This window comes from Rousettus aegyptiacus, unplaced genomic scaffold, assembly GCF_014176215.1.
Source record: "Rousettus aegyptiacus isolate mRouAeg1 unplaced genomic scaffold, mRouAeg1.p scaffold_m13_p_3, whole genome shotgun sequence".
NCBI lineage: Eukaryota > Metazoa > Chordata > Mammalia > Chiroptera > Pteropodidae > Rousettus > Rousettus aegyptiacus.
Window position 1 is genome coordinate 34968822 of NW_023416306.1, and position 17595 is coordinate 34986416.

Sequence of the window (17595 nt, forward strand, 5' to 3'; positions counted from 1 at the left end):
TATGTCTCACTAAATAATGCATTGCTTTGTTTTGGCCTCATTTTAACATTCCTGTAAATGAAGTCATACTCTATTCTTGTACCTCACTTTCCCCGCATCGACCTTATGCTTTTGTGGTTCTTCCACATTGATGCATGTAGCCATATGTTCTCATTTTTTGCTTCTGTATAATTTTCTATTTTATGAACATGTCATATTTGCTGTATCCATTTCTCCTGTTGATAGACATTTAGGTTGTTTCTAGGTTTTTGCGATTATGGCTTCTTGAATAATTCTCATGGGGGTGCATGTACAGGAGTCCCTAGTCCAGATGCAAAGCTAGGTGGGGAATTTGCTGGGTCCCCGAGTTTTCACAACTTCAGTTTTTCTAGGATATTGTAGCTTGTTTGCTCCTGCGTACATTCACACTGACGGTATGTGAGGGTTCCCAGTTCTTCACATCCTTTTTTTTCTTTCTTTTCTGTTTTAAATAAACTTTTAAAAGTCGAAAGATAATGCAGAGTCAGTAAAGTACACAAAACATTAAGTGTGAAGCTCAATGAATTGTTATAAAGCAAGCATGTATGTAACCACCAGCCAGGTCAAAGAAAGTTGGGAACCTCAGAAGCCCCGACTCCCCTTCCCAATATTTGCCTTCTCTTTCCTCCCAAAAGGTAATCACATCTCTGACTTTTAACACTTTAGATTCTTCTCATTTTTGAAAGCTACATAAATGGAATCCATTCAGCATGTATTCATTTGTATCTAGCCTCTTTTGTTCTGTCTAATTTTTGCAGTAGTCACCCATATTGTCGTGGGTAGATTTAATTCATTTATTTTCATAGCTGTATAGTTTTCCATTTTAAGTCTATTCTACTGTTGGTAGACATTTGAGGTTATCTCCTTTTTTTGCTATTACAAATGGCACTATTATGAAAATTCTATATATTTCTTGGTGCAACATAGACCGATTTCTGTTGCATATGTAACTATGAATGAAATTGCTATATTACAAGGTAAACATGCTCAACTTTAGTAGATAATGCCAGAGTTCCAAACTTCTGTTCAGTTTCATTTTTTGATAGCTCTACAAAATTGCTCTTCCACCAGCAGTATGTGAGAGTTGCTTTTGTAGCACATCCTCTTGAGGACTTAGTATTGTATTTGGAATTTTAGCTATCAGATGGATATGTGTATGATTTCTCATAGCTTTAATTTGTATTTTCCTTATCATAAAGAGGTTAAGCACACTGTCATATGATGGTTGACTATTTGGATATCTTATTGAAGTGCCTATTTAAATCTGTCATTTTTTCTTCTGAGTTGTCTTCTTCTTTTTTTAAATATTGTTTATTGATTTATGGGATTTTAAAAATTATACATAGGAGTTCTTTTTATCATTGTACATGTTGCCGAAATCTTTTTCCCATACTGGGACTTGACTGTTCATACCCTGGATAGTATCTCCCGATGCACAGAGGTCTTTAAGCTTAGTGGCATGTCCTCTGGAGCTGTTTGGCACTGCACCTACTGCTGTCTGGGGTTGAGTGTTTGCGACAGAGATCAGATGCCCATCTGATTTACAAAGGACAAGAAGATGTTCAGAAAGAGACCACTTAGGCAAGCAAAATGTACTATTTCCAACATGAACTTTCGTGTTATAACTTTTAGTCATTAACTTGTTCCCCAGACTGACTGGAAAAGAAGGGTGTGCTTTAAAACTCGCATTTGAAGAATAAGCAACGTGTGGTTTATATAGAGGTGCTGACAGGTTGACCACTAGGGAGAATGGCCAGCTCTCTAGAGCAGAGGACCTCTTGTTAGTGTTGGCAGAGCGAGGGCCTTCCATGCCATGTGGGAGGATTATCCTGGAGCAGCTAATGTCCATTGGCTGAGGGAGGCACTGTGCTGCTTAGGCTCTTGTCCTGGTTCCTGCAGGCCCCATTAGGCTGAAGTTTTGCATTGAGGGCCACCAGAGAGAGGGTGCTGTTTAGAAATATGCTGGATAGCTCAGCTCTGTGCTTTGTCCCTAGTCAGGGGAGTGAGATGCGTGTACAAGTGAGTGAGAAAGAAGGAGAGATTGTGTAAGTTTTGGGGAAGGGAGCAAGAAAGACCCAATATTTAGATTCAATAATTATCTTGTGAAAGGTAAGATATTACTTTAAGAATTTATAAGAGAGCTATGGAGAAAGACCTGTATAAACTGAGACAACTTTTTAAAAAAAAATCCTTCTTTCTGTCCCCATTAATATTGTTGGCGACTTTGTAGAATCTGTTGTTACTTTATCAAGAAGAAATAAAATTATTATGACTGTGATTTGAAAAAAAAAAATTGAAGAAATAGTCAAAGAAAAATAGTTGTTGGCTTGAAAGGACCCATACAGTACTGATCATGGTGACTAAGTGAAGATGCTCCCTTCACATACCAGTGACATTTCAGAACATTGACTAAAGAGGAAATCCTGGAAGGCTTTAGAAACACTTTATTTTTCTAACGTAGAGTTTTGAGTTAATTCCTCAAGAACATATTCTGTAAAGGATAGATTTAAAAATTATTTCTTATATTAAAAGAAAAGGACAGCATATATGGCTACTTTTTCTCTTCCTTCTCCACGTTCTTGTGGATAATAGAAAAAGTATAAAAAGTAGATACAAGAAGGAATGTCATCTTTGGATCAAAGGTGCTGAAGTACCTCTGGAAGACAGGAAACAGAGGGACTCCGAGGCAAGCACTTATATAGGATGGGAGTGGTTTCGGGTGCTTCAGGCTGCGTATACACAGGTTGACCATCATGACGATTGGGCAACTGCATTTGGGCAGCTTTGACCCTGAAGGGAGAACTAGAACCTTCAGCCTGAAATCAGGTTACTGACACACACTTTTCCCATGTGGCATGTCCCTCCCATCCTTCCCTATAATCTCTGGAGGCCACTGCATGAAATTAATAACATCAAATACAAAGATGAGTGTCTGACCAAGAATCACCAAACGCTTAAAGAAACATCAGTTTATTGAATTAGAAATACCGACTCAGCAAACCAGATGATCATCACCAAGAAAGCAGCATCAATGGAACAAACAGGATTGGACTTTAAAAGAAATAATATGGACATCCTCAGAGAAATAAGAATTTATCCCATAAAATAGGAAGAGGCAGTTATTTTAAGAGCCAAATACAGGAACACCTTAGAAATACAGTGGATTAGGCTCCAGACCACCTCCATAAAGTGCATATTGTAGTAAAGTGAGTCATGTGAATTTTTTGGTTTCCCACTGCATATTAAAACTGTGTTTACCCTGTACTGTAGTCTGTTAAATGTGCAATAGTATTATGTCTAAAAAATATACATACCTTAATGGAAAATACTTTTAAAATACTTTTCATCTGAGCCATCAGTGAATCATAAAATTGTTGCTGGGGGAGATTTGATGACTGTTGACTGATCAGCATGGTGGTTGCTGAAGGTTAGGGCGGCTGTGGCGATTTCTTAAGATAACAGTGAAGTTTGCTACATCGATTGACTCTTTTTCTTGAATACTTAGAGGCCATTGTAGGGTTATGAATTGGTCTAATTTCAATATTGTTGTGTCTTGGGAATCAAGAGGCCTAAAGAAATAGGATACTTTTTGATTTAGAGGCATGATGATGACTCAGCTGTCTTGAGTAGGTCGTGGAGGCACTCTGTCTTTGGGAGAAGCTTAGGTGGAAATAGATTTAATATTGAGATATAGTTTTACCTTTTGAAAATAGCTGTTGTTTTCCTTAGCAAACTCTTCTTGGTTGTTAGGGTTATATACTTGTCCTTGGGAAGTGGTTTAGATCCTCTAAGTTACAAGCGGGATATTAATGTAAGTCAAAGTTGAGTCTTTGATATGCTGCACAGCCCTGGTTTGGAAGTTAGCCCTGAAAGGGCTTCTCACAGCCGTCTATATTTGTAGCCTCTTTTCCCACCTCTGAGGCCAGGACCTTGTTCACCACCCTGGAGGACAGTGCTAGGACTAGGGGCTGAGATTTCCTTTCAAAATCCAGGGCTTTCCAATGGAATGCTTGACAGTTCTTCCCACCCAGATGGCTCTGTTTAGGCTTGTTGATGGGGTAACAGGATTGCCCACTTTCTACCCTTAGAAGAAGGAATGTCAAGTATCCTATATAATCTTTTAAAATAAGTCATAAAGGACAGATGCTGAGTTTTATTTCATATTAAGATTGCCTTTCCAAGGGCCTACTTATTGGTAACTTGACAACCTTGATTAACTGTACGGGTCACGGGAGTCCTCAGGGTACTTGTGGGTTTATTATGGAACAGTTAGCCAGGGAATAGGAGCTTACATTCCTTGGCAAAGGGCACCTTGTGATAAAGAATAATGATCAGTCTTACTGATTACTATTTGTGTAGGGATTCTCTATTTAGTTTAGGAGATCGCATTTTATTGAATGAAGGGATTCTGTGTTTCTGTTATTTTCCATATTAACCCCCTACCTTTTCTTGTGTGATTTTAGAGGCCAGGGCCCACCAGTTGCTGAATTTAACTTACTCCTGAAAGCTCACACTTTGGAAACCTATGGGGTGGATCCTCACCCATGCAAGGTAACTGCCTCTCACAGCAGGTCGACATTTAATGACTGTTTTGCCTAAAAAAGAGTTAATTGGTCTATATTCCTGGCAGGCCCCTCCTAGGAGATTTTCACAGCCTGACCCACCAACCCTAATTGGAAGGGACAACAGTGGGCTGCAGTCAGATGTTTTGGTAGTTGGTTTTCTCCATTGGAGTCTACCAGTTGCTTGCTAATTGCTGTGTAGTAGCCACATATTCCTAAATTAACATACATGGATTCATTCATCAAATGGATGGTTTTACCCCTGAGAAAATAATATTTATTTTCCAGGCCATTTCCAGCAAGAATGCAGTCTTAAAAAACAGAAAAGTGGAAGATTTAAAATTATATTTTGACATTAAGAGTATTTGTTTTTCTTTATCCTTTATTCATATTATTTGATAGTATTTCTCTCAAGGATGAAACCCAGACTGTGTGTTTTAGAATCACCTTGGCCCCACCCCCAGAGCTACTGATTTAGTATCACTGGATGTGCAGCTGGCGAATAGCCTTTTAAACAAGTTTCCAACCTGATGCTCTTGCACACATTTTCCAGAACTGTTTTAGGAAAAGTTTTCTCTTTTCCATACCTTAAACCAACTACACATTAACCAGATGCTAACCCAAATTCTGAACTAAGCATTTATATCAGCCAGGCTCTGAAAGGTAAGTTCTTGAGTCATACTGGAACATTACTTTATCCACATGGCACCAGACAGTAGTATTTGGTCAAATACCAGGCATGTGGGGGAACTTCCTAAACTCCTGCCTAGTTCCTACAGGATCTTCTAGGGTACAGATCAGGCTTTCCAGAAGATTCCAATATGCGGCCAGGGCCAAGAGCTGGTGATAATTGTCCACCCTGGCCTGGGCATCTTGTGCTCTGCTCACACAATTATTTAGAATATTTGCCAGATACCTCTTCCTAGTCATGGTACAAATCAGATTATTCTATTTAGTGAATTAGATTTTATCCACAAATGTGAGCCTCTGGTTTTTGTTTGTCTGTTTGTTTGTTTGTTTTAACTAGGAGGCTGACTAGATTGTTGTTGTTTCTTAGCCTTAATGCTTAGTTTCCTGGTTGAGGCTGGGAGCAAAGTAAGCATTTCTGGGCATGTCTTTATATTAAAATTTCCAGAAATCCTGTGTTGGATTCAATCAAGCTAGAGTAGATGCTCAGGGCTTCGGTTTCATGGCGTCTCTGGTTTCAGGGCTAATGACAACCAAGAGCAATTTGTTCACATTACAGAGCAGGTCTGAGAACCCAGGTGGCCCCAGAAGACACTTGGAAGTGACAGTTGTTTGAGACTAATCTGTACTTTCACTGGAGGTTCCTTGAGAGGCAGTTCTGTTCTTCAAAGGGAAAAACTGCATATTTCTGGACCTTTCCCGGATTTTAGACGTCCTATCCTTGGGAATCACATCTCAGAAATTTAGTTTATTGCTGTAGTCATTAGAATTAACCAGAAATTAACCCAGGGTGAGGCTGAATAAGCATACCATTCATCATTTATTTGATATCCTTCAATCCAAATATGTTTTTATTTTTATTTTTTGCAGGACTCAACAGGCACAACGACATTTTTGGGATTTACTGCTGCAGGCTTCGTGGTATTTCAGGGAAATAAGAGAATCCATTTGATTAAATGGTGAGTACCTCTTCGGAAAAGTGGCTGACCATTTTTCTTAATCTTGTTTTCTTTCCCCACCTTTGACTTTTTTTGTTGTTGTTGGGGGCGGACATCAGATAGAATGTCTCATATCCATTTCTTTGCCTTAGAGCTTCATTACAAAGGGATTTATTAGCTATAAATGAAACCCAATCTAGATTGCCCTGTCTCAGCAGGGAATTGGATTTGTCAAGCTGAGGAGTCAGAGAGTCAATGCGGGAGACCTGGGGTGTGGCCTGAGCTCAGGGGTTCTGCCTCCAACTAGGTGTCCAGTGTTTGCTCACCAGTAGCTTCTGCTCTGACCAGAGGGGTGACCGTGGGTGGGTCAGGGTGGGTAAAGGTGCAAGTTCCCTCAAGCAACTCAGAACTCATTCTCTCCCACTCACTTCTCTCCACTATATTCTGTCCAATCCTTGCTGCAGACTTACTTGACTTTTGTTATTTAGTGTATCAGCCAAGACGCTTTTGGTCAATTAATGGCTGCTCACAGTGGCTTATAATTAAGAGGATTGATTATCTCACAGAGCAAAAGTTGCAGGGGTTGGACAATTCCACGATCCTTTAACCTAATTGCCTGACAACACAGCCTTTGGGCTTCTCCATTTTTGTCTCTGCCATTATAGGTTGGTGGCTTTTGTCCCCAGGCTCATAAAATGGTCAAGCATGCAACTCTGACCATCCCTGCTTCACACAGTTAACACTCAGAGCCAGGAGGAGAGCAGCTCTTCCATGTATCTGCTCGTAAAACAAGGATAACTTTTTCAGAAGCCCTGTAGGAGCTTATCTAATTGGGCAGGATTGGATAACATGTGCCTACTTAAACCATTCCTTCTGAGAAGAATGGGAACTCCTTGACTGGCTTGGCCGAATGAAGATCCATCTTCTTGGGATGGGGAAGAGCATGATCTGCATGAACATATATGACCCTGAGGAAGAATAAAATCTAGGTGTGTCAGTGAAGAAGTGGAATGATAGAGTGGAGTAGGTGACCAACACTGTCTACTATGTCTAATCAAGGGAAAAATGGTTTGGTAGAGTGGAGAAGGCTGAACATTTATGTTTGTGATGGAATATTGTAAAGGCTTAGTCTTCTTCATACCTTCAGCCTGATTTAGTTCCCTCTCTGATGGTCCTGGACAGGTTTGCCACCCCTGTTTTGACTCATTGGGGAGTGGGTTCACTTTTTTGACCTGAGCTCTTTGGTCTGAAGTTCTTCTTCATGGGACATTGGGCATCAATCCTCAGTCCTGGGTTAGAAATGCTCTCTTGCACTTACCTGAACCTCAGCTTCATGGTTTGATACCTTCAGGATTTCTTCCAGCACCTCTTTATCAAGTAGCCCTCCTCACCTTCTTAGCATTCTCCCCATAGCACCCGCCTTCCTTTCAAACCTTCTTTACTAGATTAGCATTAGTCAGCTGATGTCCACTCCTCTCCCTACTCCTTCTACTCTTTTTATGACAGCCCTCTCTTTCTAAGATTCTAGTTTCTCTAAATATCTTCCTTGCCCTCTCTATCACCACCTTTTACGAATTCATACTTTCAACTCCCCTCCGTGCCCACTTGTTTTCCTCTTCCACAATTAGCATTCTCAAAACTCTTATTTTCCTTTAATAAGTCGCTTAACTTCTCTGACTCTCAGGGCACTCATCCATAAAGTGAGAATCAGTTATTTCTGACTGCCTTACAGGGCGGAAAGGAGATAGGGGAGAAGCAAATGAAATAGTGTGTGTGAGAGCGATGTGATTTGTGAACCGTGATGTTACATAAATGTAACGTGGTGGTGGTATCCAGTTTTTTTCCTCTGTATTTTCAGCACCTTGTAAAGAAGCTCCAATGTTAATCACTGTTCAGTCTATTTTAGAATAAATTCTCTAGGGATTCCTACCACCTTTGGGGAGCATAGGTAATTTAGGATTTTCCCCCATCCTATCCTAGGATTGGAATTGCTTGGAGGTCCTAAAAGGTTTTAGTTCCTCGCGTTTCGGATTGCTTGAGCCCTGAAGTAGTTAGGTTAGAATCAGATACATCTCAAATACAAATTAATTGCAAGTGTCTCCTCTTTTTGAACCTCAGTTTCTTCCTGTGTACACTGAAGAGTTGAAATAGACAATCCAACTATTTGTTTCTGGGTTCTACATCTTGGTGTCCCCGGTGGGATGCTGATGCAACCGCATCCTCTACAGCCCCTGCTTAGGCATGTGTATTTCTAACAGCCATGTACATGTTACTAAAACAAATTTCATTCTCACATTAATTCTAGTTTTTTTTTTTTTTAACATCTATTGAGATTTGTCACTCTTGCAAATCCTCTACCTAAATTAAAACAGCCTAAACTAAAAAAGCACAGGGGCACACATCAATATCCAAGGAGTTAGATCAAAGGAATAAACGTAGAATTCTCTGCTCTATTTATACATATTTTCTCCCCAAGAAGGCAACCTAGGGTCTATATTTCTGGCAGTTTTTAATTGAGCAGCTCCTTAAGATGAAACCTAAAGTCATTCTTTTGACTATAATTTGTCATTCATTAAGTCGTCCTCACAATTCTGAGCATCTGAATATATAATAAGATATTCTTATATAAACAGGGAGAGCAGGAATGAACATTTTGCAGCGTGGTGTGTGGGCTTCTTGGGCATAGATGTGAGAGGAGGAAGGAACTGATATTGTGAATCCATATCATCTCATTAACTGAATCTGAAATAACCACATCCTTCTTGCCTCACAAGGTGGGCTTGCCAGTTAATGTTTTGGTCATTAATGTTTAAGAAACCTCTTGAATTGATCCTTGGGAGAAAGGTGCAGCTTCATCGTAAAAAAATGGAATAATTTTAAGCTGCCTTTGGATCCTCTCTTGGGAAAAAAATTGCTGTGTAATTCACTTGGGGCCTTTTCACTGCTCATAGGCCTTCACTGATGATAAGACAATATCTTGTTTCATTGCAGTCTGCTTGGCATTTGTGAGTCAGCCAGATTCTTGTGGGAAAGCCAGGTACCTTGGTTAGTTGCCACTTTTTTTTCCCTCTCACCCATAGAGATTTTCTTTTCTTAGGCCGGATGTCTGCAAATTGAAGTTTGAAGGGAAGACATTTTATGTGATTGGCACCCAGAAAGAGGTCAGATACTGCTTTCCTAACTATCTGTTATTGTGTGTGCATGAGCATGCGTGTGCATGTGTGTGCACATGAGAGAGATTCAAGCATAAAATAGGCCTTTAGCATTGTAGCCCCAAAAGTCCATGACTTTAAAGTTTGTGATGATAATGGAAGCTATATGCTGGGAACATTTTACAGGTAAACAAACAGACACTGGGTTTGCACAGCTGAGAATGAAGTCAGTAAACAATGCCGATCATGTATCTCTGTGTGAAAAATACACGGGGATAGATTTGAGGAATAGAAAATGGGACCTCCCTCTACCTCTGTAATTTGCCAAAGTGCAGATTTATGAAACAAGTGAAAAATACTTGTAAAGCTAGATATCCTCCCATGCTGGTTAGAGTTTTACAAACAGTGTCTATAAGATCTAAGACTCTTAAAATAGAGGAGTTACCAGATTTTCCCAGTCCTTCTTTTCAGTTCAAACAGTAGTAATTCAAGGTTAGAAAATAAGTTTTTAAATAAATTCAAGTCTGATTGAGAAGTAGGTGATGCCTGGGGAGTTGGAGATGACAAGCCTGTTTTTTATCAGAAATGAGATCTGGATAGATTAGTGATGTCTGCAGAGGGCGAGGGTGGGAAATGCCATTTCAGCAACACTTCTAAGAACATAGTAATGCACTGGTTACTCCAAATCTGTTTGGTAGGTGTCGGGATACAAATATGTTAATACCTGAAGGAAAAAATATGAAAAACATACACTGTTTAACATACCCTTTTTCGTTTTATTTTTTATTAGAAAAAAGCCATGTTGGCATTCCATACTTCAACACCAGCTGCCTGCAAACATCTTTGGAAGTGTGGGGTGGAGAACCAGGCCTTCTATAAGTAAGTAGCTTTTATTCTTTGAATTGTAGGTTTGAAAATCACCCGTGGAACCTTTGATGTTTTGCAAACAGCTCCTCATTCATTTCTTTTAATTCAGTCCTTTTTATTAAATTTAAGTGAATCATGGATTTGGTGCCTTGTTCAGGGTAACTCCCTAATGCGGCTGTCCTGAGCAAGTCCTGAGCTCCCTGTTGGGTGTTTTCCACGGAATTGCTGTGTGTGTGTTTGCTTTTTGTCGTTGTTTTTTGCTTTTGTTTTATTTTGTCTTTTTTTTGTTTGTTTGTTTGTTTTGATCACTGCTGTTTGCATTCAACATGTGACAGGATCAATTTCTGATTGGATGGCCCGCTCAGAAGCAGACCTTAAGAAGAGTTTTGTCCATGGTTTCTCTGGGATGTTGTCGCTGACCATACCGATAGGGAAGTGGGGGAAGGGAGATGCAGAAGCAAGAAACGTAAGACACGTTAGTAAGCAGGTCACTGTTGTGGGCAGCTGGGGTCAGTCAGCTGGGGAGCTCTGGCAGACGGCAGAACGTGCCTCAGAGTTCTTCCACTGTCCGGCAAAGAGGCTGAGCTCTTTATCTCCTCATTCCGTATTCATTTTGGTTGAGGGCCACTTTCAAGGGCAGACTTAATACTCTGGCACTTCTGGCTTACTTTGGGCTTGGGTTGAACATACTCTCACAACCAGAAAAAGAAATGTTTGGCAGTGAGTCACACATGTTCATAGTAAGAAACCTTCTGTATACAGAGATGAGAGCCAAAGATTTCTGGGTGGAATGCCACTAGAGTCTAGGACCATAGAAAGTCAGTGCTGGCCGACAGGACTTCAGGAACCATCTGTAAAGCTCTCAGGTTTCCAAAGAGGTTCAAATTTAGGATCTTTCCACTGAGTTCCAGCTTCTCTTTGAGACACACTTGCTGATGGGAAGAGCAGTGGTGACGGACGCCATCAAGAGCTTAGCCCAGCCCTGCTCAGGGAGGCAGCACGACTGACCTTGAAGCTTGTCCAGGTGTCCTTTGCGCAGTCTCCCCGTGACTGAAATTCTTAGTCATTAGACTCGCGCCCCTGAATATGCTGAGTTTTTGAACCTCCTAGGCTTTGGCTGATGACCATCAGGAGAATGACGGCTCGGATAAGATTTACGAACCCTTTTTAGCCACAGAACCCTTTTTCTTAACCCATTTCCCATTTAGAAAAAAGTACAGCCCACTGCCAGTGTTAATTTAATTTTAAATACACACACTCCCTGAGGCTGAAGCAAATCTGACTGGTTTTCAATGTGAAAATAAAATATAAAAACTGTTCTTGGAGTTATTTCTAAACAGAACTTGTCTCTAATCCTAATGTAACAGAAATGTATACATAAATCAGATTCATCAAATGCATTGTTGGCTAACAACTGTTCGAGAATGATGTTAACACACGTGGGACTGCTACCACGTTTTCTAGGATTTGACATTTACAGCGATCGTGAATTACTGTATTTTATAAGCGGAAATACCACTACTAAAAACAGAATGCTATAAATAGAATGATGTAATTTGTTTCCAAAGACTATTGATATAATAGAGTGATATGAAAATAATAACGAAAGAGAGATATTTCGTGGCGGACTTTGGGTGTAAGGTCAGGAGCAGCAAGTGCCTCCCAGGTATTCCCTGGGCAAATGGGAAATAGGTTAAATAGAAATGTAGGCAAAGCCTACTATATAAAAGAGATAACAATAGAGAAGCTGTGGTTGTGGGTGAGGACCAGAGTTGGGATTTGGGACTGGAGACCATTCACCCATTTCTTGTTGTTTCTCAGGAGCTTGGGCGACCAGTTGTCCCAATTTGCCTGAGCCTTTCCTAGGTTTAGCATTGAGGGTCCCATGTCCCAGGAAACCCCTCAGTCCCATACAAACCTTATCAGGAGCATAATTTTAAAATGCTTGGATGAGATGATCCATAAAATGCAGTGCTTCTTGCAATAACAGGAAGAAATGATGTATATCAGTAGATTTTCCCACAACCTTCACCACCTCAAGGCATCTGTGTGCCCCCTGAAGTGTTTGGGGACTGGTAAAAAAGTGTACCCGGTTTGGAAAATCAGTGTGCCTTAGACCTCTCTATCCATGTGAAAACAGAGAGAGGAAAACACAAAGAAACTGATCTTTAGTTGGAGTCTACACATTTTTTAAAAATTGAGATAATACATACCATAAAATGTACCACTTTAAAGTATAATTCCTTGATTTTTAGTCTAATTCATGAGGTTATGTAACCATCACCACTGTCTAATTCCAGAACAGTTTGTTCTCACCCCTAAAGGAACCCTGTACCCAATAGCAGTCACTGCCATTTCCCCCTCTCCCCATACCTTGCCACCACGAATCTACTCTCTGTGTTTATGGATTTCTGTGCTGCTTCTGGACATTTCATATAAACAGAAACAAACTGCGTGGCCTTTTGTGCTTGGCTCTTGTACTTAAGGTAATATTTTCAGGGTTTGTCCGTGTTGTAGCATGTGTCAATACTTCAGTTCTTTTTATGACTGAATAATGTTCCATTGTTGAGATGTAGTACATTTGTTTATCCATTCATCAGTTGATAGACATTCCAGTTGTTCCCTCTTTTTAGATATTATGAATAATGCTATAATGATATTCATATAAATTTTTTTCTGTGGACAATTAAGTTTATACCTTGTAATTTTTAGGTCATAGGATAACTATATTTAACTTCATGAGAAGCTGACAGTTTTTGGAGTCTAAGCTTTTAGAACTCTTCTGATCCTCCTTTAATGAAATCCTCTGGTTCCTGTCAAAAAATAATTTAGAGACATTGAGTTAGTTATTTTGAATGAAAATTTTCTCACAAATGAGGAAGTTAGTAGATAGAATCTTGAAAGAAAGCAAAAGCAAGATATATCATGGCATTATTTTATGTATGTATCTGTAGTAGATCTGATCTCTCTCAGGGTAAGTACTAGGTTTCATTTATCTTTACATTATCTAAAGACCCCAGGCATTCCAAAAAGATTTACTGGATAAAATTATAAGGCATGGTTTATGTTTTCAGGAGATTTGTAGTTCATGATAGAGACTAAAAAGGAAGTGTAAATAAAATGCTAGAGGGGATCCCAGAGGAGGAGAGGCAAGTCTAGCTGCCAGCGGGGTGAGGCCATAGAAGACCTATTCAGGTGGAGGAAGGACATTCTGAGTAAGGGCCATGGTGGAAAGTGGAAGATATACGATGGGGAGAATGAGCAGTTACACAAGGCCAGAGCAGAAGGTAGATGTATGAAGTAGAAAGGAAGGACACAGGGGGCTTAGCCATCGTGTGAAAGATGTGGCGGAGAAGTGGCAGATGTGGTTGATTGCTGCAGACCCAAAGGAGAAGGGGTGGTAGAGGAGAACATCCAGAAGACAAGCTTCTTTTAGAGGCAACTCAGTCAGTCCTACGTGGAAGGACATTAGCACAGACTGGAAGATCTTTTTGCGCAATCACGGGATCTCTGTCAACAAAAACTCAGGACATCAATTAGTCCTTTCTTACATACATGCTGTTATATCTTGTGTGAGGGAGTTGGTTGGTAGGTGGAGTCAAGTAAAGGCAAAAACAGAATAGAAAAGAGGAGAGAGGAAGAGGGGAGAAGAAACGGTGATCTGGGGAATGTATTTTGCACATTTTGGGGTACAGTCATTAGCTGGCAGCTAGCAATGAGGTCAGTCTGATAATTCTGTCATTGAGTGGGCCAACTAGGCGTATCAGGGAAATCACTTCCAGTCGTCTGTGCATGCTTCAGAAGACCCGGGGAGTTTGGCTGTGGGCACAGCAGCACTGTGCAAGTTGACCAAATTCTTGCATCAGGATTTGGTTAGACCGGGCTATTCTGCCTCTTATTAGGACTTCTTATCCCTAATATTCGTACTTGCTCTTCCATTATCCCATAACCACCCCAGTTCCTAAGGAAGACTGTCCCACTTGTTCTGAGCCATCTGTATACCATGGACAGCCTCTGGCCTCAGGCTTCTCATCTGTAGGATGGAGGGACCGGGACTCTGGCATCCTTTGCTTGCCTCACTGTGGCCTAGTGGTCATGAGTGTGGGCTTTGGAAGTGAACAGGTGTAGTTTTGAGTCTTGACTCTGTCGCTTCCTTGCAGTGTAGCCTGGAACAAAGCCTTTGCACTCTTTGAGGCTCATCTTTATTTTTCACCTGTGACATGAAATTGGTAATACCTGCCTTGCGGTATTTAGTTCTGCCAGGCCCATGGACCACTGATCAACGGTAGCTGCTGCAGTGGCTGCCACTACTACCCGCTCCAGTAACGATGACACCTCCAGGGTGGGAGCCTGTTTCCTCCACTGGTTTATGCCTTTCCCGGACCTCCTGCTCTGTCTGACTGGCACTGCACTTTAACTGTTTCAGCTGACAGAGCAAGGCCCTAATCTTGTTTCCTGGGTTGGGGCTGGTTTGTCTCTCCCTTTCACTTCGCCTGTCGTGGGAACAGGGAGGCTTGGTGGCCAAGTATTCCCGAATATGCTTTCAACATATGAATGTGCTGCTAGTTGTCAGCTGGCCTGGGGCCACCGACCAGGTTTGAAAGCCCTGCTGCTGGGAACAGAGCCCAGGAGCAAAAACTCTGATTTTCCCTCCTCCTTCAGACCCCAGCGGATCCCTGACACAGACTAGGACAGTCACCATTTCAGAGCTTCCTTTATGCCATGTGTTTTTAGGTGCTCTACCCCAGAGCAGCGGAGCTCACAGCCTCTGGGCACTGGTTCCCCAAAAGCACGCTGGGCAAGCTGAAGGGTTCTGCGGCTCACTGGTGTTGCCATTTGACAAATCCCTCTCACACCTGCTTTGTGCCGTGTGCTCTGCTAGGCACTGGGTGCAGCCTCAAGTGGCACTCTGTCCCGTTTTGTGTGGCACCGCGTGCAGGGAATAAAGGCAGTCCGTCTCTAATAAATTTCTTGTCCAGAGATGGGTGAGCATTTAGTCAGGGGAACAATGTTACACCTGGTAGATAAGGAACCAAAGTAGCTCCCTGAATTAATGTCTCTCACACTTTAGTGAGCACACAAATTTCCGGGCTACCATGTTAAAATGTGGCTTCTGATTCCACAGGTCTGGGTGGGGCACAAGGGTTCATATTTCTGATGAGCTCCCCAGTGATGCGGGGCCGAAGGTCTAGGGACCACACTGAGTGTTAGGGTTCTCAGCGCGAGGTTCTCAGCCCCGACTGCCCACTGGAACTACTGGGGGAGCTGTTAATGCCAACTCCACCCCAGACCCAATTAAGTCAGAATCCGGATCCTCCCAAAAACACGTCCATAGATGTCCACATCAGCGTTATTCACAGCGGCTACAAAGTGGAAAACCCATATACCCATCAGCTGAGGAAAGGATAAAAGAAATGTGTGTATCTATACAGTGGAACATTTTTTCAGCCATGAAAGGAAAGAGGTGCTGATTCATGTTACAACACGGAGGAGCCTTACAACATGGAGGAACCTTTTAAACGTTACGCTAAGTGAAAAGAAGCTGGTCACGAAATAGCGCATACTGTGTGAACCCATTTGTATGAAATGTCCAGAATGTGTAAATCTATTGAGATAGAAAGTAGATTCAGTGATTATGTGGGATGAGGAATGGAGCAGATGAGGTAGGAAAACAGAAAGTGGCTGTAGTGGCTGTGCTGGGGTTCTTTTCGAGGTGATGAAAATGTATTTCGATGATTTTTTTAACTTCGTGAGTCATACTTAAAACTACTGAAGTGTACAGTGAAAAGGGTAAAGCTTATGGTTATGTGAATTATATCTCAATAAAGCAATTATTTGAAAAATTCAGAATTTGCGATGAGGGGTCTAGATCTTGGTGGTGATGAAAATTTCCCGGATGGTATGAACATGCAGCCTCAGGTTAAATGCTCGAATACAGTGATTTTCAAAGCAGAGCTCCTGGACCAGCGTCGGCATCTCCTGTGAACGTGTTGCAAATGCGGACTCCTGGGCTCCACCTCAGACTTACTGAATCAGAAACGTGTGTTTTCAAAAGCCTGCCAGGTGATTCTGATGCCCTCTGAAGTCTGAGAATCTGCATGGGTAAAGCATTATTTTTAGGATACAGACAGACCTGGGTGATTTCAGCCTGGTTCTTCCAGCTTCAGTCATGTGACCGTAGTTAAGTGACTCAACCTCTCTGTGCTCCAGTTTCCTCATGTAAAGATGTGGATTCCTTCCTCCTAAAAGAGAGCCGTGAGCATAAAAAGGAAGTCGTATATTTAAGGTACTTCGATGCTTCATGGCCCATAGTAGATGCTCAGTAATGACATCTACTGTTATTGCTATGATTACTCCAGAAGTTGTAAACCATGATGAAATGAGAAATTGTATTGTTAGTTCTAGAGGAGGCCTCTTAGGGCACCACCCTTTGTCTCCCCAGCACCTAACCTGACCTCTGTCCCCAGCTCCTATAGTAGCAGGTGCCAGAGGAGAGAGATTAGAAGTGGGGGGCGGGGGAGGTGTGCTTGGCAGAGCTGTGCTGTATGTGTATCATGTGATACTGGCAGTGACACTTTGCATATTCCAGGCACCGTCTGTCTACATGTGCGGCACATCTCACATACGTTACCCCATTTAAAACACAGCTTCCCTGTCAGGACTAGGCAGGGAAATTCCCCAGTGCTGTGGGTCTGGGTGTAGTGGCTGCCCTGGCAGCTCTGGGGTTGGGAGTGGTAGAGCGCTCTAACAGCAGAAGGGTGAATAGAGACAGGCCGCCATTTGAATACATAGTTTTTTTTCAAGTCGGATGTTGGTCATTTGGGGACTGTCTGGATTTCTCTGTGAGAGATTTTGTGATGAGATTTTACCCGAGGAATTGGAGGTGGAAATGCGGGGAGAAGGCAGGTGGGGAAGAAGCCTGGAGGAGAGAGAATTGCTATTTTAACTAGGTGGTGCCTTCATTGCCTGTGGCGGGAAGAAGACTTTGGCTCTGGGCTTGTTGATATGAGAGTCTGGGAAGCAGAGCACTGGAACATATCGGCTAGAGTTAGAGGACGAAGGCTCTATTTTTGGCTTTCAGAGTGTTGGACGTGGTTCCCCAGAACCTCCATGATTTACTGGATTGGCTTTCGTAGCTCAGTAGTGAGAAGGCAATGGAAAGGTTTTGAGAATGGTATTAGGGAGGGAGGGAGGGAGGGAGGTAAGTGGGGGTGGAGAGAGGGAGGGAAACTATTACATAAGGACTCAGAATGGTTTGAATTAGGTAATGTAATACCCTTTCTCTTTAAAAAATTTGTGGAGAAATTGAGGCTCAGAAAAGCTACATGACCTGACCAAGGTCACAGGAACCTTGGCCTCTGCTCTTTCAAG

The 17595-nt window shown here is 41.8% G+C and overlaps 1 protein-coding gene across 7 annotated transcripts in view; it reads left to right on the forward strand.

Annotated features, from left to right (window-relative positions):
* Positions 1-17595, forward strand: part of FRMD3 (FERM domain containing 3) — a 274804-nt gene that overhangs the window by 203933 nt on the left and 53276 nt on the right. For all 7 annotated transcript variants that reach the window (XM_036218191.1, XM_036218188.1, XM_036218185.1 and 4 more), the window contains 4 exons: positions 4482-4569; positions 6138-6226; positions 9303-9366; positions 10148-10236. In XM_036218191.1, coding sequence (XP_036074084.1) covers positions 4482-4569; positions 6138-6226; positions 9303-9366; positions 10148-10236 — 330 coding nt within the window. The remainder of the gene's footprint in view (positions 1-4481; positions 4570-6137; positions 6227-9302; positions 9367-10147; positions 10237-17595) is intronic.